The sequence below is a fragment of the Pleurodeles waltl genome, chromosome 6, assembly GCF_031143425.1.
Source record: "Pleurodeles waltl isolate 20211129_DDA chromosome 6, aPleWal1.hap1.20221129, whole genome shotgun sequence".
NCBI classification, from domain to species: Eukaryota; Metazoa; Chordata; class Amphibia; order Caudata; family Salamandridae; genus Pleurodeles; species Pleurodeles waltl.
The window spans coordinates 1,583,876,532-1,583,901,737 of NC_090445.1; the positions used below are offsets into that span (position 1 = coordinate 1,583,876,532).

The 25,206-nt window shown below is 43.4% G+C and overlaps 1 protein-coding gene across 1 annotated transcript in view; it reads right to left on the reverse strand.

Annotated features, from left to right (window-relative positions):
• PRPF4 (pre-mRNA splicing tri-snRNP complex factor PRPF4) overlaps positions 1 to 25,206 on the reverse strand; it is an 88,386-nt gene that overhangs the window by 18,219 nt on the left and 44,961 nt on the right. Inside the window, exons 6-9 of the mRNA XM_069241364.1 lie at positions 20,312 to 20,405; positions 19,792 to 19,886; positions 15,473 to 15,531; positions 14,090 to 14,213 (exon numbers count right to left, since the gene is read on the reverse strand). Coding sequence (XP_069097465.1) covers positions 14,090 to 14,213; positions 15,473 to 15,531; positions 19,792 to 19,886; positions 20,312 to 20,405 — 372 coding nt within the window. The remainder of the gene's footprint in view (positions 1 to 14,089; positions 14,214 to 15,472; positions 15,532 to 19,791; positions 19,887 to 20,311; positions 20,406 to 25,206) is intronic.

The window sequence follows — 25,206 nt, forward strand, 5'->3', positions numbered from 1 at the left end:
ATCAGCTATATTATAAGTTAGATGCTATTTCAAGTCCCAATCATCATGGCAGTACCAAACTTTGCAGCCGTTCTAAACACCCCAACAGCTGTACCATTGTTTTTGGGGCACAGCTTGGTCTAGTGGACACTATCATCAGTAGTAGATCCAGTACCACCCATCTCCCACCAGCTCTGCTCCCTTCCGTCCTCTAGTACCCACTATCCCTGATACCACCATTTTCCAATGAGGGTGCGACTCCTATTTTTTTTCTTATATTTGGGGAAAATCAAGACAGATCACTAGGCTACAACCGTAAATCCGGGGAAGTGGCCATTTTGCTTTGTAGAGACCTCTCCTTTGCCCTAAACAGCACAAACCGGGACCATGAGGGACGACAGATAGGCATATGTGGTACCTATGGTTCAACCCAACTGTCTATTGCTTCAATCTATGGACCCAACTGTGATAGAGATAAGTTCTACTTTGACCTTTCCCCTGATAGTTTCCAGTTCCACAAAGACGACAGTGTTAGGATGGGGTGCTTGAACGTTCCTTTGGACCCGGGTCTGGGCCATTCCCATCCTGACGGGACTAACCTCACCCACCACTGGCCTTGACTCAGGACATAATTAACCTGGTCTTGTCCGATGCTTGGCGTCACCACCACCCCCAAGAACGAGACTATATGTTCTTTTCTAGTGTCCATAGGATTTATTTGAGGATTAACTATTTTCTGATCTGTCAGTCCTTATTGCTCAGTCTTACTGACACTAAAATCGATGTTGGCGTTATCTCTGACCATGCCCCAGTGTGGCTGACCCTTAGCTTGGTGACCCCACAATGCCCATTCACTCGGCCATGGATTCTTAATGATGTTGTGCTTAGGGACCCCGGCCCTTCGCAATTGCATCAAAGAAACCATAGAACATTATTTTCCTGAAAATGACACAAGACATGTGGCACCTGTGACCCTCTGGGACTTGGTGAAAGCGAATTTCTGTTGAGAGCTTATCTCTCGCACTGGGGGCTTTGAATGGGCAAATAAACCCAGTCAACAAGAATTAGAGGCTCAGACACAACAAGTGAGACATGCCACAGCGAAAGGGGTTCCCACAGGACTTTGAGAGTCTTACGTCAGCTACAGGGTGAACTTGAACATCTCAATGAAATCGGTGGCCAAAAAGCTGCTTTATAATAATCGAACATACTATGAAAAGGGGGACAAAGCTGACAGACTCCTAGCACATAAATTACACATCCACTCTACCCGCTACCATGTCAGAGACTTCGCAGACGAGGAGGGTTGCCTTCGCCGAGAGATGGAGAAAATCCTAGATGTTTTAGTAACCATTACACTACTCTTTACCAGGCCCAACAGCTTGCCATTCAGCGACAAGATGATTACCTGAACAGCTATCGTCCTCCAGATAGATCTGAGGGGTTGCGTCTTTTAGAGGGAGATATCACCCTGGATGAGATCAGGAAGGCAATCAGCAGAATCCCTTCATGTACGGCACCTGGCCCGGATGACTATACTGCCACGTTTTACAAAGTCTATGCCTCTCTCCTGATCAAGTCGCTAGTGCTTGTTTTTAATTCATTTTCAACATCTGGAGTCGTTATTGATACTATTTTGGAGTCGCACATTACTCTTCTTTTAAAACCCTGTAAGCCTGCCACACAATGTCATTCCTATCACTCTCCTTAAGTACGATGTGAAGCTGTTTGCTTTCATCTAGTTTGCTCACCTGCGCCATGTCTGGCTGGCTATAATTGCCTCGAAGCAGTCGGGCTTCATCCGCAATAGAGAAGCAAGCGATAATACACCGCTGGCCCTTATGGAAGTAGTGGAACAGCAACACCAGCCTATAGCCCTTCTCTCTCTCATGCTGAGAAAGCGTTTCATAGGGTAGATTGGAGTTATTTCACTAAAGTCCTGGACAAAATCCACCTAGCCCCAAAATGAAATTTTGCTAACTTTCAGAAACCTACTGCTGAACTTAAAATCAACGGCTCCTTCTCCCAACCAATTCGACTTACATGAGGCGGGTTGGCCGGTTTTCCCGGCTATGTTTGCTCTCATGATGGAACCATTAGAAGCAAAGATAAGAGCCAACCCTTGGATCACGGGTATGACGGCGTTGAACATAAGCTTGCCTTATTCACCAATTACCTACTTTGCTTTATCACCAAACCCAGTATTGCGGTTCCGGCCCTAGTGGAGGAGCTGAATGCCTTTTCTCAGGTGTCAGGCTTCAACTTTAACTTCACTAAGTCATGGGGCCTGGAAGTCCATGATCCCCAAAGCAGTCTGGAGGGCCCCATTAGAGATGAAAGCTTTCAGTGGAAGACGTCTGCCATCCCCTATCTAGGGATCCATTTGCGGTCCCTAACGAAAGGCTTCTACACTTGCAAAATACCCCCCTCCTCACATCCCTTTCTAAGGTCTTGTATCACTGGGGGATACTCAAAATCTTGTGGTTTGGCAGACTTAACAGCTTGAAAATAAATGTTATGCCCAGTTTATCATTTGTTCTTAAGACTACTCCGCCCTCTCCCCTTCACAACATAAGTATATCTGAGCGAAAATGCTTGCTTTTGAATGGGGAGGTAAGTCCCCGAGAGTGGCGGGTGCAACACTGAGTAAGCCGTTCTCAGAGCGCGGCCTGGGCTTCCCCGATGTTTCTACTTCTGTTCTGGCAGTGCAACTTCACCCCTCCTTAAACTGCAAACATGACGCCGATGAGAAACTCTGGATTTATTTGGAGCAGGCTTTCTCCCTCCCGCTGTCGGGGCTGTTATGGCTTTTGATGTCCTTCAAAGCACAATCCCCCCACACTGGGAATTGCGACTTAACCCTTCCGACTGACCTCTCTGATGCACAATCCTGACTTAATCCCAGGTGTGATTCATCGTAATTCCTTTAGCTGGATTCAGGGGCCCTCCACAACTCTGGGGATTTTTTTGACAATGGTGATTTGGAATAGAGGGAGGACTTGATTGGGCAGGCAGCTAACATGACGCCAGACGGATAGATACCCTTAATTTAAATAATATGCGTCATAAAGGAATCTCGTTGCTCTATCCATATCATCTACATCTGACTTCCTCCGAAAAACATGCCTATTTGTTATTGTGGGAAAGGGAATTGGCCACAGAAATATCTGATGACACTTGGGGGACCATTTGGCAAAGAGCGGCTCGATCGCCAATCTGCACCTGTTATAAAGAGAATGCCTACAAAATACTGACCTGTTGGTACCAACACCTGTTCACTTGGCTGAGATGTTTGCGGGGTTCCAATTTTATGTGAGAAGGGATGAAGCAACAGGGGTACCTTTTGACACACATGGTGGTCATGCTCCGTGATTCTGACTCTTTGGATGGAGATCCAGTACATAGTGCAGACTATTACCAACACCCACCTCCCACTCGAATGACAAGCAATTCTTCTGGGCGATCCGGGGGCTGACAGAATTTTTCCTACGACGACCCCTCAGGGCAGCCTTTTATCTCATCTACTCCTTGCAGCGCGACTTTGTATTGCACAGTAATTGAAACAGCCAATCCCTCCTCTATAAATATGTGGTGGGGGAAGGTCTGGTCCATTTATGTCATGGAAAAACTGACTGCTATCATACGAGATAGGGTAGACAAATTCGATGCTACTTAACGGCCCTTTACCACCTACATATCAAGCGCTTACAAAGGGCTGGAGGTCTCCATATCACAATGTCTAAAACACTGTGTGCATCTGACATCCACATCAGGTCATCTGAACCAGAACGTAACTCTGTCACAATGAGACACTGTAAGACATCGGTGTGGCAGCTGTTTCACCAAATGATTCCCATTGTGTATGGGTGTAAATGAATTGTTCTTCCCGTTATGTGAGTGTCCGATTCATCATCTCTGGCGCGTCTGAACAATGTGTCCCGTTTACTTGTTTCACTTGAAAATGTAAAATAAGTCCACACCCTGTGGGAACTTGCAAAACCTACGGCCTACATGAAAAGGCTGTGCTGTTGTGTCTGCACACAAAAGACCACATTCAAGGACCTGTCTGAATGCCTCAAAACGTAGAGAATGATTTTTTCACGTGGAGCATGTTTTGCCCATTCCTACTGGCTGTGGACATAGTTCCCCGAAGGTATGTGGTGTTCGTTATGTGAACGGTAAAGCTGCCAGTGTTGAAGACTTTTCAGCCTGTATAGTTCAGCCTTTTTGTCTTTATAACTGGTGGGTTCTGTGAGAAAGGCACAAGGGATACATTTCAAGGAAGAAGCTTGGACCACTAGATTGCCTGATAAATGATGCACGAACTTGGGGTCCAACAGGAATGCTGTGTCGCTGTTTGCGTGTGGACTGCAGACCCCAAAACGAGTTTCTAAAAAGCAGCCAAGACAGCTTGAAGAAATACCTCATAGAAGCCCCCATACTCTCACATCTAGGTGTGGTAAAGTCCTACTACACGGCCTCCCACCGGCACCTCTTACGGGCATCTTACATGCTGCAGCACGTCTCATCCAGGGCCTGAGGAAATATGATCACATAAACCTAACCTGATGGAATGCCATTAGCTCCCATTGGAGGACTGCACCATCTTCAAACCCAGCTGCGTCATTTACATGAGCATATATCATATACAGAGCCCTCTGCTCATCTTGTAGACGAGTTCACCACCTCAGGTGGAAATTGGCACACCCATAGCCAGAACACCATCAGACTGCAGACTAAGAAATGCAGAAAAAAAAAAAAAAAAAGACAGCAGGCCTTTTGGATTTATGCACCCAGGATTTGGAACAACATCCCCATATCCATTGCGGCCTCCCCAACAATACTCCAAATTTGAAAGGAGTGGATGCCTCACCTCTTTGAAGAGCAATACATCACAATGCATTAATCATCCTCAATCAAGCTCCATCTTCTCATACTCATTGACTTTATGCTAGTCATTAACAATGAACAGCAATCAGTCGCCATTTGGCTAAGTCTGAGACAGACAGACAGAAAGACACACACAATACAAATCAGCTACAAGGCTGCTGTTGCTTTGTATATCCCCACAGTTAAGGAAGAGAGATCTCCTGAAGGAGGGTAAAAAGATTAAGGGATATCACCTTCTGCAGTAGTAACCAGGCCACTTGCATGTTGCACATCAGGATATAAGTCAGCATCAGAGTAAACATTTTCTGTGTGGTCGCAATCCTATCGGTCACTGCAAGGGCACAGGAGTCGGGCCCTAATACGTCTTACATCCAGGCAAACCTCTGGGTCCCAGAAAGGTGCGCTGCCAACATAAATCATCAACTATGCCTCAACATTTACCTTTTACACTCTGAAGATGTTTGTGAGAGCGTCATCTGAGTCAGTGGTATATATGCAGCGCCAACCAAACAGAGCAGAGATAGATTTCTTATTAGGCACCAGAGCCTGTGAGGATTGAGCTCACCTTTGGTCAGCCGCTCAAATGGTACCGCCACCCTCAAGAAATCCACCATAACCAGCTGAGTTAGCTAGCAGAGTCGGGATCTCCAGCTTCATTCTTTTTTCAAAGTCAGGGAAGAATCCAACATTTGATAATGGCAACAAATCTAAAAAAAAGTCTAGAAAATAAGACAATTTCCTCAAGAAAGTGGATGACTTCTCACAAAAAAGACAAAAATCCCCCAGGCAGGAGAACTGAAAACTTACCTGAAGGCGAAGAGCAAAGTTTTGGCACATCAGTACATCAGTGGGTACATCAGTGAGCAAGAGTCACAGGCCAGGGAGTTGTGGTCTAAGCCCAGACACCACATGCACAGATCAAGAGGATCTGACAAGAACATTTCCTTATGGCATCTCGAACTAGATTTAAACACTGAATTCTTAGGAGACATCTGGCATAGTTGTTATCGAAAAGCTGAATAAATGAATCAAAGGAAATAGAAAGAAACCTCTGGACCCACGTCGATTTGGCGTGGAAAACAATAACTGATAATAGAGCGCTACTCTGTGTCTTATACCTCCGGGTGTTGTCATCTTACAGGCATGCACAGTTGCAGCCCAGACCGCATGGTGCTACCAGGCTATGCTGGAGGAAAGATACCTAAACCAGATTGGCACATAGAGGACAATCATAATGTGAAGAATGAGTAAACATGCACCAATCAGAAGGCCAATCTCGGTAAATACAAAGGGAGTACTGATCAAAGGCGAGAAGAAGGAAACATTCAAGATGGCCACAGAAAATAAATCTGCCAATTTGGAATTTGCTTTGCCTGGGTATAGCGGAGTCATCTCCAAAAGGTGGTGCCATGCCCTATGTAGTCTTTCGTCGTGCAGTTTTGTTTTTCTTAGATGGCCACCAGGTGGAATAGGAATGTTTTTAAAAACAAGAAGGTTGACCAGGAGTGAACTGTGGTGCTGGGACGGTCCCTGAGGCAACCATTGCGCTTTATAAATCTTATTTGAGTTCAGGATAGTGGGTGGGGTTTGGAAATGGAACATAGCTCGGTCTCAGATTCTGGAGACTTCTCCCTGCTGGATTCAGCAAGCGCAGTGAAACCAAATGGCCACTAAGCCCACCTGGAGGGTACGACTTGCAAAGAAGAAGGGGTCGGGGTGACAGAGGTTCTGAAAGGACTGGGGCTGCTTCTTACTGGCGTACTTCAATAATCTTCCTCTAGTCATTTGCCTCTCGCAATCTGCTTGGAACCAGAAGAAGGAAGCCTCCTACCTGTTTAGGGAACATGAGAAGAGGAATTCATGCCTCCGACCTTAATCTCTGCTTCCTACAACTGGAAGCTACAAAACAATTTCCTGAGAAGACTTTTAGGGACAATTAAGCCTACTTCTGTGGACACAGTCTACCTCTTAGGGATCTGAGTTATGGGTTACATTGCAATACTTTTCAAGAGCGCTGAACTCTCTACTAACGAGTCTATTACTCAGCAACAAAGACAATTTCTTAGAAACTACAGTTAGAACTTCAGTGCCAGCCTATTTGTTCGTATGTCTGTAAAATTATCAACATGGGTGACTGAATCAGCTAGGTAACAGGGAAGTCATTGATCTCTGCGGTTTCTGACAGGTTGGAAGGAAAAGATGGTGACTTCTCAAGGCAGGTGCCTTAATATGAGCTGGGAACCCATTCTCACGCACTGTCGTTGGAATGTGCCCCCTAGTTGGAGGTTTCCTCATTAGAAGGGGCCTGTTTAGTGGTGGGATGCCGGGTTCACCAAGAAGTGCAAGTGCCTGAAACAAAGCCCAGGTTTGCATTTGTGAGTGCTGCCTCACTTTTCTGGAAGAGGTATGGGAGGTTGGATCAGTTTTGATGGTGCCAAGACGTCTGGAGGGCCTCACTGGACTTTCACATCTTTGCTCAGATTCCTAAAGTGTTGATAGGCCAATGTGAGGGCTGGGGGAAGTTTTGAACATATGGTGCTCTATTTGTGAATACAACAGAAGGAGGGTCTTTGATTTCACCTGAACGCCCTCTTATTTCGGTATCCTCCCATGCATTTTCAGTGACTGTAGCCCAGTGCAGAGGTTCCTAGATGTGAAAATGATATACTTAGTACTGTTATTCAACTACTTACGAGTGTTCCACTTCCAGGCATTTGCACTGTAATTATTTGTTGGCTTATGGAAAGGAGGCCCTTATTATGGAGCCATTCCTTTACTTAGGTTTTTTTTTTTTTTTATAAATAAAAAAGATATTTTAAACAATAATACTCACTAAAGGCAGCCTGTAGCAACAAGGTAACTGCCTCACCGATACAAGCCTCTGAACGCCAGCGGCTTGGTTTAGCGAACATTCTTGCTCCGTTGCTGCTCTCTAGTGGACTCGTGATGTAATTTGTTATGAACTGTTGCTTGTATGAGCAACTGTGCCCTGCGAAGACTTTTCAATTTCAACTTTAGATTGCTGTAGGTACACGAATGTCCATGCATGGTAAACAGGCACGTACCCCTGCCCCGAGTGACCCAACTGCAAGGAAAGGGGTATCCAGACTTATTTGCTGGCTCAGCCGACACTGTGATCTAGCAGGTGGGCTGAGGCCCAGGCTTTTCCACGGTGATTCCAAGGTTCAGACGCTGTTCTTTGACCTACAGGGGCGCACCGATCGTGCCCTCTCTGTGGACTTCAGACTACTGTCCACGTCCTGGGTTGATGACATAAAGCAGTGGTGGAATAATACAGACTTTATTTAATAATACTAATAGGATTACATATAATAATAGTGATACAGGAACAGACCTTTATCCTGAAGTTTCTTACTGTCCAACACTTATTTAACATTCCACTTAATGTGACACCAGGCCCCTCGAGCGGACATACCATGTTCATGTCGACTGCAAGTATGAAAGGTATGGATAGTGGCAAGACACCGTGTTATGGTGGGAGTAGGATTGTTTTGGCCAGCAGGATCTATTTTCGATAGCCCTTCATTTGACTTCGCAGAAAATGGAGGATGAAATAGTGAAAGTATATTGCCTACACTGCTGGAGCAGAAAGGAGGAGTCACAGACACTGAATAGTGGGAGGATGGGAACAGGGCGACCCTTAGAAGTTCCAAGATTATATTTTAACAGGGGATTTCAGATTAGTGCTTCCTTAGCACTGCCACTCGGTTAATGACAGATGCCTGGGAGCAAGTCAGCAGATTCTGTTGTTAAGGGTGAGGGCATTTCTAAGCCAGGTCTACCAGGTAGTCTTTCCCTGGTTGCTACTTTAGGGATGCTTTAGACAGCCAAGTGCAGGATCTTCAGGCTTCATTGTTTTGATAGTTTGGATACTCCTGCTGGAGCTAGCAGGATGTACAATAGTTGTGTCAGCACTGTAGACAGAAAATGACATTTGAGAGGGAATCACACCGAACCAGTTCCATGACTTTAGACAGTGGATCCAATTTACGTCTAGAAAATTAGTATAAATGTGGGACCCAAGCTATTCCACTTTCTTCCAGTTACGAGTTCTTCTTAACCAAGGAAGGGAGTGCTGTTTAGAGAATTGACAGAGGTACTGAGGTCCAGGGATGAAGTCTGCAAGACAGTCGATCTCCCAGAGGTGAGAGGACATCATATAGTGTCTGCACAGCTTGCTGGAGAGCCCAGTGCCTAGAAACCTGACGACCTGCTCAGAAAGAGAAGGAAATAGCCTGGCCCTGCAGGAAGAGCAGAGGTCAAGGAGAAGAAACCTAGGTGTGTTCCCAACATGTTGAGCATGCAGAAGAGTGTAAAAGATGCCGACCCGAGCTGGGAAGAGCCATCTGGCCTCCCTGTGTGGTTCATGAGGTAATAAATCCAAGGTTACAGCATGCCACCCAGAATCACTGCACTGTGACCAGAGAGATTAGTTCTGTCGCAGCCCAACAAAGCAGCTGTCGCTGAAGACGCCCTAACCCACACTCCTACACCCAAAAGGCTTTAGGCCACAACTGCCAAAGACAAGCAACCACTGCCAAGGTCCACCATGCTGTTTGTTCTGAGTGGCAAGACCTGAAAGGCCACTGGCCATGATCCTGTGCCCGCTGAAGAGGACGTGAACTGTGCGACTGCAAGGAGGGCGTCACCAATATCCTCCCTGAGCCAATTTGCAGAAAAGAGTTAACACAGTGCCTGCAGTCAAACACTGATAGACTGTCTTTTCTTGGAGTGATAAGCCTGCACGTTATGGAGCGTAACAATGGCCAGTGTGAACTTTTTTGCTCAAAATCCAAACAGCCCAATAGCTGTGCAAGTAGAACCAGGCAGCTGAATCGCTATTAGTTTGTGTATTATTTTGTGGAATAAGGACTCGCCTGCTCTTCTGGCCTTCTTAAAGGAATCCCTTAGAGGCCCCTGCACACTCCGCATACACCAGCCCAAGAACCCCCAGGAAAATAAGAACTGTTCATGCCCTTCTAGTAACCTTCAAGACTACCTCTCTCAAGGAACCCTAGTGCCTGGATGTCCTCTGAACAGGATGGACGAAGGCAAGGGCATAACCAGTATTTGGCTATTCAGCCCAGGACAGGCCTGGTTACACTCTAACTGCAGTAACCACCTACAAAGTAACTATCATGTGCCTCACTGAGTATCCCACACTACCTAGTGTCCACAATCATAGAGAGACCACACCAGCGCTTACAATACATCGATCAAACCTCATACACATCCCAAACATTACCAACACACACCAGCTCATGCTTATTAAGCACACTCTGTAGTACTTCACAATTCAGAAATGGCAGGACTTACCACCTATCATACTCAATGCACTATTACAGAAACATGGCTAACCCCTACATCCTATGTGTCCTTATTCCCTTATGGTACAGCCTTCAACATGCAGACCAAGCACAGAAGATTTACACCGTCTTCCACAAGTCCTCTTGGTCCTGCAAAGAAAGAAAACCAATGACACTAAGATCCATGGACCTCCATACCACTTCCCATTCTCAGCAACCTTCCACCTCCTCTACAGACCTCAAGGACTAAAATAAGAATTCACAGACTGATTTGCAGGCCTCTTCACAATCTCAGCCATCAAATATGACTTCCACTCCTTTGCACTCAAGCTTGAACCGAGCCAAAAAAAAATCAAAAGATCACACTAAAGATCACTATAAAGATCATACCCTCAGTTTCTTCTTGACATCACTAACTATTCAATGCAAGCCATTACCCTGCTCCAAGTCCAACCAACATACCAAGGGCAACCCAAAGCTTTCAGATCCTTTAAAGATTTTCCATCAACATTCTAAAAAGCAAACTCATCTCCCACTCTATCTCAACCTCTGTAAACGGTCGAAATCAACACCGTTCTAAACAACTTCAACTAATTTCTAGAAACACATGTGAACACCAAAAAATAATCCAAAAAATTTCAAGTGGAAGTGGTCATCTGCACCCTGGTGTTCCGAAGACTTTGCCAACAACACATGCACGTACTGCCACAGACAGGAACGAACATTTAAGAAAAAGTCGAACTTCCTTTGACCTTACCATGCAGCACATGCAGTCACATCAGTCAAAGCCAAACACTACATTAACACCATCAATGAAGCAGCCAACAGAAGCCGAATGCTCTTAAAGAAAATCAAGCATTGCGGCAGCCCCCTGCCTGGCCCTCAAACCCCACACTCCAAAAATTGATGCAATGAAATCAATTTTCAGTGAAGAAAATAAAACTAAAACAAGTTGATCCAAAAGCACATTAACAAAACCAAGTATTCACTCTTCCGAACCCCCACCCCAAAAAAAAAAAAAACACAAAACAATGAAGCCCCCAATACAGCTTTCAGAACCTCGCCTCCCGCAGACCTAGGCGACAGCATCAACTCCCTCAAAACAACATCGAATGAGGGCAGTGTCTTTCCTAATTCTCCATCCAAACTTGAAGACGCTCTCTCACACCAATCGCCATCTACACCTTCCTCACATAAGACACCGTTACAAAAGACTCTACTCTAAAGAAAAGCACATGAGACCTCTGTGACCCCCTTCCAACTACTGGCTCATCACCTTCCACCAGTCATCGACAAAATCATCAAAATGCAGTCCATGCACAACTTTAAGACCACATTAAGAAGAACCATCACCTGCATGACTACCAATCCAACTTCAGATCATGCTGCAGCACTTAAAACAGCCACCTTAGAAAACACAGATGACAACCTTTTCACCACAGATAACTGTAACTGCTGCCTCTTCTTACTTGTATCATGCAAATCTAGCTGATAAGAAACCAACAGCCCTCATCTACATCATAAGGTCTCAAATGGGATTCAATGGCAACAGCCTCCACTGGCTCTCCTACCTATTCAGCCAACATCATAATGTACACAAGCAATTTTCCAGATCCTAGAACCTCACTATCGCCGGTAGAGTGCCCAAGGGATTTATTCTACACCCAGTCATTTTCAGTTTCTTCTTAGAGGTACTCGGATCTTTACTTTCTGCAAAATCAAACACATCAAGTGTTAAGTTTATCTGTAACTCACACTATCATCTGCGAGGACAATCAAGCACTGAGCAGATGTGTGCCTAGCGCTGCCCATGGCAGGGTGCTGCCTGTAACCCTTTCAACCTGGAAGAAGACAAAGACTTGCTGGTAGCAGCTCTCTCTCTACTAAAGGAAGTGAAATTGTCTATCCAGTGAAGCAACTTCATACTGCTGCTGACAAACATGTACCCTCCCTTCTCCATGGTGCTAATGTCTGCTCCATGGACTCCAAGACTAAATATTAACCAGCTAAAGGTTGTGTTACACACTGCAGCAATCCTCACCAAAGGCTTCAACAAGCGTGACCATTTCACACCAACCCTAAAAGAATTCCAATAAATCCTCTTGCTAGCCAGTAGCACCTTTAAGATCAACTGCTTCATCTTCCTCACCTTCACAATCTACCTACTAAACGTACAAGCTCGCCATCTACAGCGATTGTATTTTTTCCTTTGGCTCAGTACAGCACTCTGCAGCCTCTGCCTAGGTTCATGCTATACAAATGTCACATTTATCTATTTAAACCTTGTAAACTAGCCCACTCTGGGTTTTGAGCAGTCCATTCATGAGCCTATGTAAGAGCCTCTTGGCATGTAATCATGGGCAAATGTGGAACTGACTCAGACTGACACTTCTGTTCTTGCCCCCAAAACTGCTTTTGGCCTATGCTCCATTTGGTGGGATACGATTGTCTTGGCCATTGTTTTACCTGCAATGACAGCATCTTGCCCATGCTCTGTGGACAGCCATCTCAGACTGTTCTTACAACAAAGGTAAAGCTAAATAAGGTCTCTAGAGCTTACATAGTTTTAAATGGTTTTAGCCACGTGCCTTCCATTGACTCTGGATATGCTGTACGAGCAAACCGGTCACTCAACACCAACTCCACAAGTATTTCTTGCCCGCCCTCCCCCAGAAAGAAAGTGCATGCTGGGAAAAGGAACACAAACAAGAGAGGCAGGGATAAAGGGAGAGTGGGGAATCTTAACAGAAAACAGGTCTGATTTCCCCACCCTAACCAAGCCAGAAAGTGGTGCATCTATTAATACTGAACATGCTGCATAAGCACTACAAATCTTTCTAGGAAATGCATGCCTCAGACTTGGCCTCAGATCTCTTGAACAACCAAATATAGCTGGCATGCCATGCTCACGCAGAGTTCCAATTTATCAAACATTTTGTACACCCAAGTGTCACTTCAACGTAGAAAACGTCATAAAACTAGATTCTGGATTTGTGTATTTTACCAAACACTTATTTCACTTCCATTTTGGAAAATTCTGCAAGTATCACAGATTTTCCATAGTTAGAAGACAAAGACAAGGGGAGGGTTTGAAAGTATATTTTTGTTCTGAGCAAATGCTAGCTATTTACAAAAAGTAGTGAACTCCCATCATAAGGTTCACTTTGTGGGTATTAAGAAACCTTAACAATTCATCTTTACATCCAGTTTGCGGATGTGTACTTTGTGCATAAAAAAGCATGGAGTAAATATGCAAACAATTTGAAAAATAGCCAACTCCCCCTTGGATGAAGAAGTGTAGGAGAAAAATATAAAAAAAAAAATCCATGCATTTACGCAAATGGTGGCATTAGTCAACTTTAGTGGCGTGTCCACAAAGCAGACAACTCTTAGGATTGGGCAATAGAAAAATGCAAGGAAATCTAGGATTTGCTTTAACTTACATAGGTACTCGGGCATTTCTGCAAATCATCTAAAAGACGGAAATCTACTTTAAAATCATAGGAGGAAACTTAGATGCATAGATTTCAAGAACTGTCATATTTTTGTGAATCACTACTTTATGGTGGAGGACCACTTCTTATGTAAGGCTGAACTGAACTGACTCTGCTTAAAGTTAGCACACTACCTATTGGCACAAGCCTTAGTGGTCTAGCAAGAGGTCACAACAATAACTAAAACTCTTCAAGCAGACTTACTAATGCAAAATTAAACCACTAAGTTTACCGTTTTTGCTATCCAAAACGATGCACTGTTTATCCCAACATTCAGCAGCAAGCAGGGTGGTTTGCATATCAAGTCAGAACGTTCCACAATATAGGAGGCATCATTAACTTGAAAATTCAGAATGTAACTGTAACTGATCAATATAAAGAGTTGACAGAAAGACAAACCTCTCCAAGTTCCAGAGTTTGACAGAGCCATCAGCTGCACACGATGCCAAATTCACATCCTTCGTTTCCAAGGAAATAGTGGCTTTTGGATGGAACACAATCGCGCCAACGTTTGTGGTGTGACCTTTACAAGGATAGAAGTCATTAAAGTTCATCCTCGCTTGGCTGTGTCTTTGTTAACTGAAGAGGTTAGAAATGTAATTTAAAATAAAGCACGGGTTTCGCTGCCCCTTCATCCCAGTCCATTGCGTAAGGCCACTTCATCCAATTCAAAACACATTATCTGCATCAAGCAACTGCCCCACTACTGGAGAACTAAAATGCGCCAAGACAGGATAAAGAGTGAGGGGAAAATGCACCAGGTCCTAAAAGTGAATCTTTTCCTTAAAGCATTTAACAATCAATCCTTTCACCTCACCCACCCCCGATTCTCTTGAAATAGAATGAAGTGAACATATTTTGAGGAGAGCCGAAGTGCTTGTCTGAGAGACCAAACATCCACATAGAAGCTCTCTGTGCATGCAGAAATTGCAGGCATCCTGAAAACTAACCGCCCATCCACTGGTGTCAGTGATTACAGTGGTATGCCACATCCTGCAGGATACAGATTCAGACCTACTCAGCACTGCTGCTCAACACAGTGCCATATGGGATCAACAATGAAACAGCCCTGTGTCAAGCTCCAACAACGCAAGACTCAACTGAGGCCTTCTGTGAAATAGAGCACTAGCCCCCAGGCTGTTGAATTTTCGTAATGAACATAAACCAGTGAACGGATTGCCTCAGCGAGGCCGCCCATTTCCGCATGACAATGTATCTACCTCTTCTGTGGAGAACTTGGTCGACAGATGTGAGACAGGATAGAGGAAGCAGAGTATAGCAGGTGAGAAAAGAACAGGTGAGGTGAGATGGGAGGCAGTAGACAAGACTGAAGATAGGTGACTCGGAGGAGAGAGGAGACATGGCAGAAAAGAGAACATGAGGCAATATACAGAAGAGGAAAAGTAGGAGGGCGCAGGAAATGGGCGACCACAGCTCTATCCCCAAGCTACCCCAATGAACAAAATGAGGTCATTCTGGACAAGCAGCTTTACCTCATTGAACCCTCAGTTCAATAAGCCAGGTTTTGTCCGATCCTGCAAAGAATGTCTTCCAGGAGCAGCACTACAGTTTTCAGAGAGTCTCAGGTACATTATTACAGGGATGGTCATTACAGAAATACAATACTCGGCACTCTGGAAAAGCAAGTTGCATGCAGAATCCTCTTTTATGGGGCTGGGTAAATTCAGGCACCTAATACATTAACTGCCAGGCTTAGGGAAGCTTACAAACCATCCCAAGAACTGAGCACCACAAAAAAGGAAGTGGACAAGACTAGCATACCTCTCAGTGTCTTAAGAAGGCTGCAATCGGGCACAGACCACAGCTTACAAAGTCCACTCCTGTTAAAATAAAAATGAAAAAAGGCCTTAACATACACAAGCAGCCAGCCTTGCATGTCAACATCACTATCATGTGCAAAGAAGATACAGACAAAGCACTACCATATTTACCTGCCTTTTCCTTTGTATGTGCATCCAAAGCTTGCCAGACGGCTATCCTGAACCTACACTGATGTGATGCATTACTCTTGCCCACCTCCTTAAAGTGGTAGAAGGCCAGTACATAGTGCAGAGGCTAAAATGTTGTACCACATAGCTTTCAGAAAGTCTCCTTTACCCATTTATCTTTTTTCTTAGCAAGGCTAAATAGCAAGATTACTACAGGCAGTCTCGATTATGAAGCGCAACTGATATATCACGAGTGTACAATTTTTCTTCACCAATATAAATACAAGATCTGCTAAACAGCAGCTACATTCAAGCCACGATCTGCGACTGTATACAAACTAATACAGCACATCAACCTTATTTACAGATTAAAGACAGCTGTCATGCCCACGATGGTAAACTTAGATTGCTAACTGGACCATCAAAAATAATTTGCTCACACTTTATAGTACTCAGGAGAAAAACACTTTAATGCTGTGAAACCTTTCAGACTATAGATAGAGGTGGGTGTCTTAACTAATTAGAGATAAAGACAATTATCCGGGTTTGGACCCAGAACACTACTGGGTCGCAGCTGGGAAAAAAAGTACAAGTTTCACCCTGGTACAGGAAGAACCTAAATATTTTATGCACAGCATAATTAAGCAGTTTTGAAAGCTCCTGAGCTTGTGTCTCACATCAAAATCTCTACTTGTTTATCTTTGTTTTAGCTCTTCCCCCGCACTGGTGTTGTGAACAGACCTATTGGGGAGGATGGATGGCAGGTGTGTTTTCTAGATAAAGAGGGAGGCAGTAAGCGTACTAACCAAAGAGTTACTGTGGCTAATAAAGGGTACTGTGGCTAATAAAGGGTACTTATTCTTATATTTTGAACCCGACTTATAGACTAATGGGAAGAATTTTATGCACCAAAAATGTACAAGTTAACTTGTCAAAAAAGACTCCAAGCGTCAAACCAAAAGTATCCCAAAGCACGATCAGACCAAACTCAGCATCACTCTGGAACAAATGTTCAAAGTGTAGCATTTACAAAGGCAGTAAACTGAGACCAAGAATTTGCTTCACAGGTTATCTCTAAAAGCATGATATCGACAATGCACCAACTTTGACTTTATGTTCCTTGTCCTGTTTGGGAAAACCCCAAACTGTGTTAGACTCCAGAATACAAAGGATGATGCAGTAGTAGAAGCTTTAGAGACCTCACACTTGGCTATGACCGACAGTCAACAGCTTTTGTACAATGAAGATAAAAAGTTATGATCCATCCAACATGCAGACAGTGAATGTGGAGAGTCGGGGTAGCATCGGAATATGAATCCAGGAATTCTGTCTACAAAGAAATACCATGATTTATTGAGGATCCTTCCCTGATCAGTGGAAGGCCCAGAAAAGACCCAGCAGACTGAACATTTGAGTATAGGATGTCTCAAGGAACCAAGATAGTCAGGTAAATTGTGTAGGTCATATGATCTGAGAGCAAGAGTAAGATAAATCCCACAGACCAGCAATCCCTGAAGAAATGTAGTGCTGCAGAAATGCTTTCCCGTGCTTCAACTGGTGAGCCTGTACTGTCCTCAAACATTGCAGTTAGGTACTCTTAAGAATGCATGTTATCTGCACCTTCCTGGTGGCCAGAGGAACCAAGCAGTATTGCACCTTCATACCACTGATGTGGAATCAGGTTAATTTGACTGGAAGCTGACATCTTGATTGCGGAACCGTCTTAACATCTGCTTAGCATGCATGGTTACGTAAAATATCACTGTAAGAAGTCAGAATAGGTATCGAACTCTAAAGGCTAATAAAGTCTTGTGGCCCAGTGGGTGGTCCTGATCCAGTGAGCACAAATGCCATAGAGCGCAGGCTGGTCAGACTTGAAACCCTAATATATTGTAGCTCCTACTCTTCCTGTGGGATTTCCCCATTGGTGCTTACCCACATCTAGCATTACTCAGAAGATTACATCCAGCTGTTTCCTTAATGGTCTCTGAACTGTGCTCGCTCTAAACACTGGTTTTCATTTCCCCATAGGCAATGAAACTGGACAGTGACTCTTGGCACCATTAAAAAGTCCAACTGACTTTTCTTGGGTGGCACACTAATTTAGTTGATGTTTTTAGTGCAATTATCTTGTTTCCATTTTTGCTGGAAACTCTGCTGAGGCTGCAGCCAGTTGCCTTGTTGAATGTCGACCCAGAGCCAGGGACCATTAAATAACAATATTTCTTTCATCCGGAACTTTGACTGAAACTTTTTTTTAACCAACATAAACCATACAGGCCTCGATGTCCTAGGATAACAGCGGCTATAGAGACAATAAATATACAGTGCCCAACCCTATAAAAACGTATTGACTTTAAGTCAGAATCAGACGATGCCCACACCTTCTGGCTTTTTTCTTGTGCCATAACTACTTTTTTTTTGTTAAAGAGTAAAAAAAAAAAAAAAAAAAGTCCTACTCCTCTTTCAATATCTCACAAGGGATGGACATCGAGTATATGGAGTATTACTTACTATCGTGCCGAATCTGAGCTTCAAAAATCCTTCCATTGCTGAAACTTCTCTGTCTACTTCACTATTTCTGGAGAGTGAAGTGCCCAACGGGAGCAGCTTGGGTATGCAACAGGATTGGGACTGTAGCGGTAAATAACAATACCCTCCAAATACATTGTCCAATAACTAATAATTTCCGAAAGACCCCAAGAAAATGTCTCACATTCAGATAAAAAAAAAACAGAATAGTCAGGCATGACTTTTAGGAACTTTCTTATACATAGGAAAGGCCACATGGGGTACATCAGGAAAGCAAGACTGTATCTTCATCAAGGGCTCTAATGATGTAATAGCGATGAGGAATGCAGTGTTCCACACTGCTAATATAACATGGCTAAGTGTCATGGGTTCAAATGACTATCAGCCAGTAAAGTTAATACAATGTTTACATTCTGAACAAGAGAAGACCTATGAGCAAAAAGTGAATCCTCTGGATCTCCAACTTGTTCAGACAGAAGGCTTAGCTTTGTACAGGTGTGGGGTTTATCATTTACTGCTCAATGGCAGAATGTTAATGACACTCCCAAGACCTCTATACCAGAGACGTCTGCAGGGGCTGGATGAATAGAGAAATTAAATGGATCTCATCCTTTGCAGAGAAAATAAAACAGATTATTTCACAAGCTTCTATGCACAAAACTAAATAGGTTAGGCCCCCTGGGAGCCATCACAACTTTGACACTCTTCCTAAATCTTGATCACAATGGGGAAATCAGGCACTAGAAGTAAGACATGCACAAATGTTTCTTCTCCTGCTGATCAAAACAAGACTCTAAAAATGAGGCGAAAAGATTGCATTTAATGTTGAACCGATAAATGAAGGGATCAATTCTGAATGGCCCTAAAAATAAGCTTTTGTAAGTATTGTTGTGCATCTTCCACTGACAAGGGGCATTTGCGAGTATTGCTGAGCCTGCTCTCTCAAGTGTTCTGAACATTTTCTAAAAGGGTGGTAAATGGATAGCTGTCCACAATTATGAATAGAATATTTTTCCAAATAGAGGTAGACTTTCATTCCTAAACATGGTCATGGGCAAATCTAAGGAGGACCTAGGTCATCTGTTTAGAGTACATCAGCGTTTTAATATAACCCTCTGCCAAGTTTGGGAAATATTCTAATGAAGCCAATATTTTGAGCCACTTTGTCAATAGGAGAGGAAAATGAAGAGGCAAAACCATTTTTGTGTTGTAGCTGTCAACAGGGCATATGATGTGACAATGGCAGTCAACGGATGCGGGAAAGACTAGACTCCACCTCTTCCACAGGTGCATTCAAATTATTTCCACATACAAAATATTCTCCAAGACAGTAATAAGTAACTTTGGATAGAGAGGTCTGACAGCAACAAAAAAAACAACATGTATTGATCACTGGAAGCCATACTGCTGCAAGCTGGGAATGCAAAACTGAAACCAGAGACCCAATACAAATCAATCACAGAATATAATTTCACGGGCATCTGAACGGGAGGCACAAATACTAGCACAGACAACACTCACACCCGCGACACTGGCACAAGTGGCAGCCACACTTACACAGATTATGATGAAACAAAAAAAAAATATGCATTCACCAGCAACTGGTAGAAGGAAACTCACCAGCAGGAGGTCGCTAAAAGCTTGGAGTTGGGACTAAAGTTGCAATAAGATATTGGTCGGTCATCCCCAATCTGACTACAGAAGTTACTCAAAGACTGAAAACAGAAAGGTAACAGAACAGGTTTACATCAGTTAAACATAAGCTTCAAATTAATAAAAAAATGTCAACTCTACTGTTATAATTGGACTGTTTTTCTAGATAATGAACATGAAGGATATATGTTTTAATTGTTCTTTATCAAATATTATCAGCCACTGTTCACTGAAAGGGAGGGAAGACCTGACGACATCAGACAGATAAAGCTAGGCAGTTTATCAGTCTTCTGTAAAAGGCTAATTTAGAGGTTGAGTTGTGCATCAGGAAACTATATAAAAATGGCATAGAACATGGAACCAATGAACCAATTAAAGGAAAACTCCAAATGTGAAAGGATGATAAAAAATAAAACACACCACAGACAGTAGCGCCAATTGCCATATTCTTAGTTTCCAAACGACAAAGCTAGCAAATGCCACTCACCCGTAGGGACTTGTGCTGTTCTGCCTTGAGTGATGACCTTGTTGCTTCTGGAAGCTCCTTAAAGTTTCGGGCTTCTTCTAAGCGTTTTACTGCCCTGTTTCAAAACAAAATGCAAGCAAGACAGTGACCTCTCTCCTACTCATCATTTCTCATCATCCTCCTCATACCCAGCACCAACATTCCTTAACAGATAATAAACCCACTCTCCCTTTACTATTTGTGCATTTTGAAAGCTGAAATTATTTTATTTAAACCAGGGATTCACAGCATTCTTCCTCTATTCCCCCACCATCCACCACAACCCCTACAATCCCTCTTGCCACCCACCTATCACATGCAGAACACTGGTTGTCAAAACGGCTTCTGCTGCTGATGGTTGCATTGAAATATCACTTATTGTAACTTTAACACAGTTGCGAGAGAACACAGTGTTAAATACCCGCACTTGCACAAAGTCTGTGGAATCAATTGACCTAAAGCAACATTCGTTTAGAACACCTGTTGCCCAAAGCTGCTCTAAAATGATTGTGTATCTACTGAATACAGTTCTTTATAAAACAAAGCGTTTTCAGGACTTGAGGAAATGTCGTGAATTGGGAGGGAACTCCCGATTGTCAAGGAACAGTACACCAACTAAATCAATTCTTCCAAAATATATCCACAAATGAGAACAAGGCAAAAAACAGTCATTTGAACTACAAAAAAACAGACCAGATAGACAAAAACGACAAGCTGGATTATTAGATACCCTAAATGCAACTGCCATAAGGGATTGCTATATAACTCTTTCTATACAGCCTAAAAAAATAAAAACAACTCTCCCAAAAATAAAAAATAAACTCACTGCAGAATCAGGTAAAGGAGACTGGAAATATTAATTAACAAGAAGCGGATTCCGTTGGCAATTTCTGTCAGTACTACAGGGAGTGCAGAATTATTAGGCAAGTTGTATTTTTGAGGATTAATTTTATTATTGAACAACAACCATGTTCTCAATGAACCCAAAAAACTCATTAATATCAAAGCTGAATATTTTTGGAAGTAGTTTTTAGTTTGTTTTTAGTTTTAGCTATGTTAGGGGGATATCTGTGTGTGCAGGTGACTATTACTGTGCATAATTATTAGGCAACTTAACAAAAAAAAATATATACCCATTTCAATTATTTATTATTACCAGTGAAACCAATATAACATCTCAACATTCACAAATATACATTTCTGACATTCAAAAAACAAAAAAAAACAAATCAGTGACCAATATAGCCACCTTTCTTTGCAAGGACACTCAAAAGCCTGCCATCCATGGATTCTGTCAGTGTTTTGATCTGTTCACCATCAACATTGCGTGCAGCAGCAACCACAGCCTCCCAGACACTGTTCAGAGAGGTGTACTGTTTTCCCTCCTTGTAAATCTCACATTTGATGATGGACCACAGGTTCTCAATGGGGTTCAGATCAGGTGAACAAGGAGGCCATGTCATTAGATTTCCTTCTTTTATACCCTTTCTTGCCAGCCACGCTGTGGAGTACTTGGACGCGTGTGATGGAGCATTGTCCTGCATGAAAACCATGTTTTTCTTGAAGGATGCAGACTTCTTCCTGTACCACTGCTTGAAGAAGGTGTCTTCCAGGAACTGGCAGTAGGACTGGGAGTTGAGCTTGACTCCATCCTCAACCCGAAAAGGCCCCACAAGCTCATCTTTGATGATACCAGCCCAAACCAGTACTCCACCTCCACCTTGCTGGCGTCTGAGTCGGACTGGAGCTCTCTGCCCTTTACCAATCCAGCCACGGGCCCATCCATCTGGCCCATCAAGACTCACTCTCATTTCATCAGTCCATAAAACCTTAGAAAAATCAGTCTTGAGATATTTCTTGGCCCAGTCTTGACGTTTCAGCTTGTGTGTCTTGTTCAGTGGTGGTCGTCTTTCAGCCTTTCTTACCTTGGCCATGTCTCTGAGTATTGCACACCTTGTGCTTTTGGGCACTCCAGTGATGTTGCAGCTCTGAAATATGGCCAAACTGGTGGCAAGTGGCATCGTGGCAGCTGCACGCTTGACTTTTCTCAGTTCATGGGCAGTTATTTTGCGCCTTGGTTTTTCCACACGCTTCTTGCGACCCTGTTGACTATTTTGAATGAAACGCTTGATTGTTCGATGATCACGCTTCAGAAGCTTTGCAATTTTAAGAGTGCTGCATCCCTCTGCAAGATATCTCACTATTTTTGACTTTTCTGAGCCTGTCAAGTCCTTCTTTTGACCCATTTTGCCAAAGGAAAGGAAGTTGCCTAATAATTATGCACACCTGATATAGGGTGTTGATGTCATTAGACCACACCCCTTCTCATTACAGAGATGCACATCACCTAATATGCTTAATTGGTAGTAGGCTTTCGAGCCTATACAGCTTGGAGTAAGACAACATGCATAAAGAGGATGATGTGGTCAAAATACTCATTTGCCTAATAATTCTGCACTCCCTGTAAATGATATTACAGGCACTTGGCTGGTCAGGTCATGCGACCCACAAAAGGCAAGACTGTCCCAGAAATTGGATATGGCAGAGTAAATTAAGCTGAACAATTATGCTTCGAAAGCAAACAAGTATTTGGTTGAGGATGCAGGCAACAAATGATATATCAGCTCAGCACAACATGAAATGCTAACCAAGAAGCAATACTGTCTGCCAAGAATAGAACTTTAAATTTACTTTTACAATAGAAACTCACATAAGGTAAAATGCGTCTAATGAGGGTAAATGCCACGCAATAGGGGGGCATTACTCCACTGAACTAACGTCTAAACTACTGGGTAACCCACCCATTGGTGGTTCACAATTGGTCCTATGCAGATCAGCGGGAGCTAGCTTTGATGGCCATAGCATGGCTATACGCAATGGCTGTACGGTTCAGGAGTCTGTTGTCCCTCTTGGAGTTCATGGCTACGGTGGTCCAAACGTGGAGACGTGCAACACGCAGGCTGGGCTTGGCTGGTAGACCGACACTAGAGACACTGATGTGGGACTCAAGTGCGTTGGTGGAGCTACATGGGGTGTCAGTACACCGGCAATGGGACAAGACTGGGTTCTGGAAGAAGGGATACCTCAAGGGAGATACAAGTGGGCTGACGTTCACAGACTTTCAGACACTTTGACAAGCCTGGGTGGGTCAATTTCTGATACTGGGGGCTCCATTACAAAAACACACAATATCCTTGCTGTAATGCAGAATGGTCACCAAGTTAGGCCACTCTACAGATGCTAGAAAATTAATGGGAGTCAGACTTGGGCAGGCTAGAGGATGATGAATGGGGAGGTGCATGTAAAATTCCAAGAGAGGTCGCCTTCTGGGCGGGATTTCGGCTGATACTGCTGCATCGGGTGTACTACACACGCACACACACACACACCTACACGCACACACCTCCACACTGAGCCTTTTGGGTGGGTATTCAACATAGACTCACTGAGGTGGTGGGAGATACCTTGGAGCTCACCCTTCGGCTGATCTACTTGGGTATCTGGGGGGAAGGGAGGTGACCCTAGACAGATAGAGACTTCTTTGTAATACTGCGCCGCACGCCAAGATGTGATAAGGTGCTGGGCTTGTGCTGGGACACCAACATTAGGAGATTGGCTATCCAAAAAGGAGTAGCACAGACTGGCAGAAGAACCCATAAACCAGATGAAGGGCTGGCCCCAGAAGTTTGTGAAGATATGGGACTGAAGGTCAGTGGTGGCATGATGTAGAGGGTCTTCCTTGAGACTCTGGTTGTGGGGTGGTCTCGGCAATCACAGTGACTCACAGAGGGAAGGGTTGTCCACCGGAGCCTTGGATCCAATAGGATCTGAGGGAGGACCCACTGTAACCACGGAAGTGGGTCCCACATGATTTTTGCCAGAGAAAGTCATTCAAAATTTCCTGCATACAATTATGCCACAGCAACTGGAGAGTTTGTTTGAATATGTTACAATTTATGTATTGGTTGTTTGTGATAAATGCACAATGAAAACAATAAAAAAATACCATGTTATAGTGCACACAAAAATAAACTGGTTAAACAAAACATAAGACTTTTTCTCCTATAAAATACTCCCAAAATGGGATTACAACTATTGGTGATCACGAGAGAACCAACAGGCCCTATGGTCCATATGAAAGACCCAAAATCTCACCTCAAGTCAGAACAGAGCTAAATAAATAAAATGTGGGAATAAAGCAAAGTTCTTTGGCCTCACAAAGTAGTCTGTATAGATAGTAAATACTGCAACAATCCCAAAGCATTTTATTTCATTCTGCACTTGGCATACACAAAGAACCAATTATTTTACAGGGTTTTCCTAAAGCATTTCATCCCAGACTACAAGTACGCAAATTATAATGAAATAATAATCTCTGCTGGGCTGCAGAAGCATGTTTGCGATGCAACGTGTTTTAACAAATGAAAGACAAGTTACCTATTGCAAGCCCATTCCACTCAAGTTTACTTCTCCAATAATAACATCTATTTTAAGAAAGGTTAAAACACTACCATAAACAAAACCTAGCATAGTGCGTTCTTTAGCCCTGCCCAGCAGCCCTGAAGCACTGCATTATCCGAAATTGGTTAATATGCATGCTGCATTTTTAAATCTCGCAAAAGATTGTCTTGTTTTTCATTTTTTCAAGGTCATAAATTGTGAGAGCCAATAGAAAAAACAATTAATTCACTCCTTTTCATATTGACCCATACAGTGCCTCGTTCTTCCCATTGTTAAAGCTGCTACTCTGGCTCTGAGAGAAACCGTGAAAGCTTAAACAACATATTATGGCCACTAAATTATCTTAATCAGCTCACAAATATGACCATTTGTGACATACACAATGTTAGGGACCGTATTTAAAACGATGACACAAA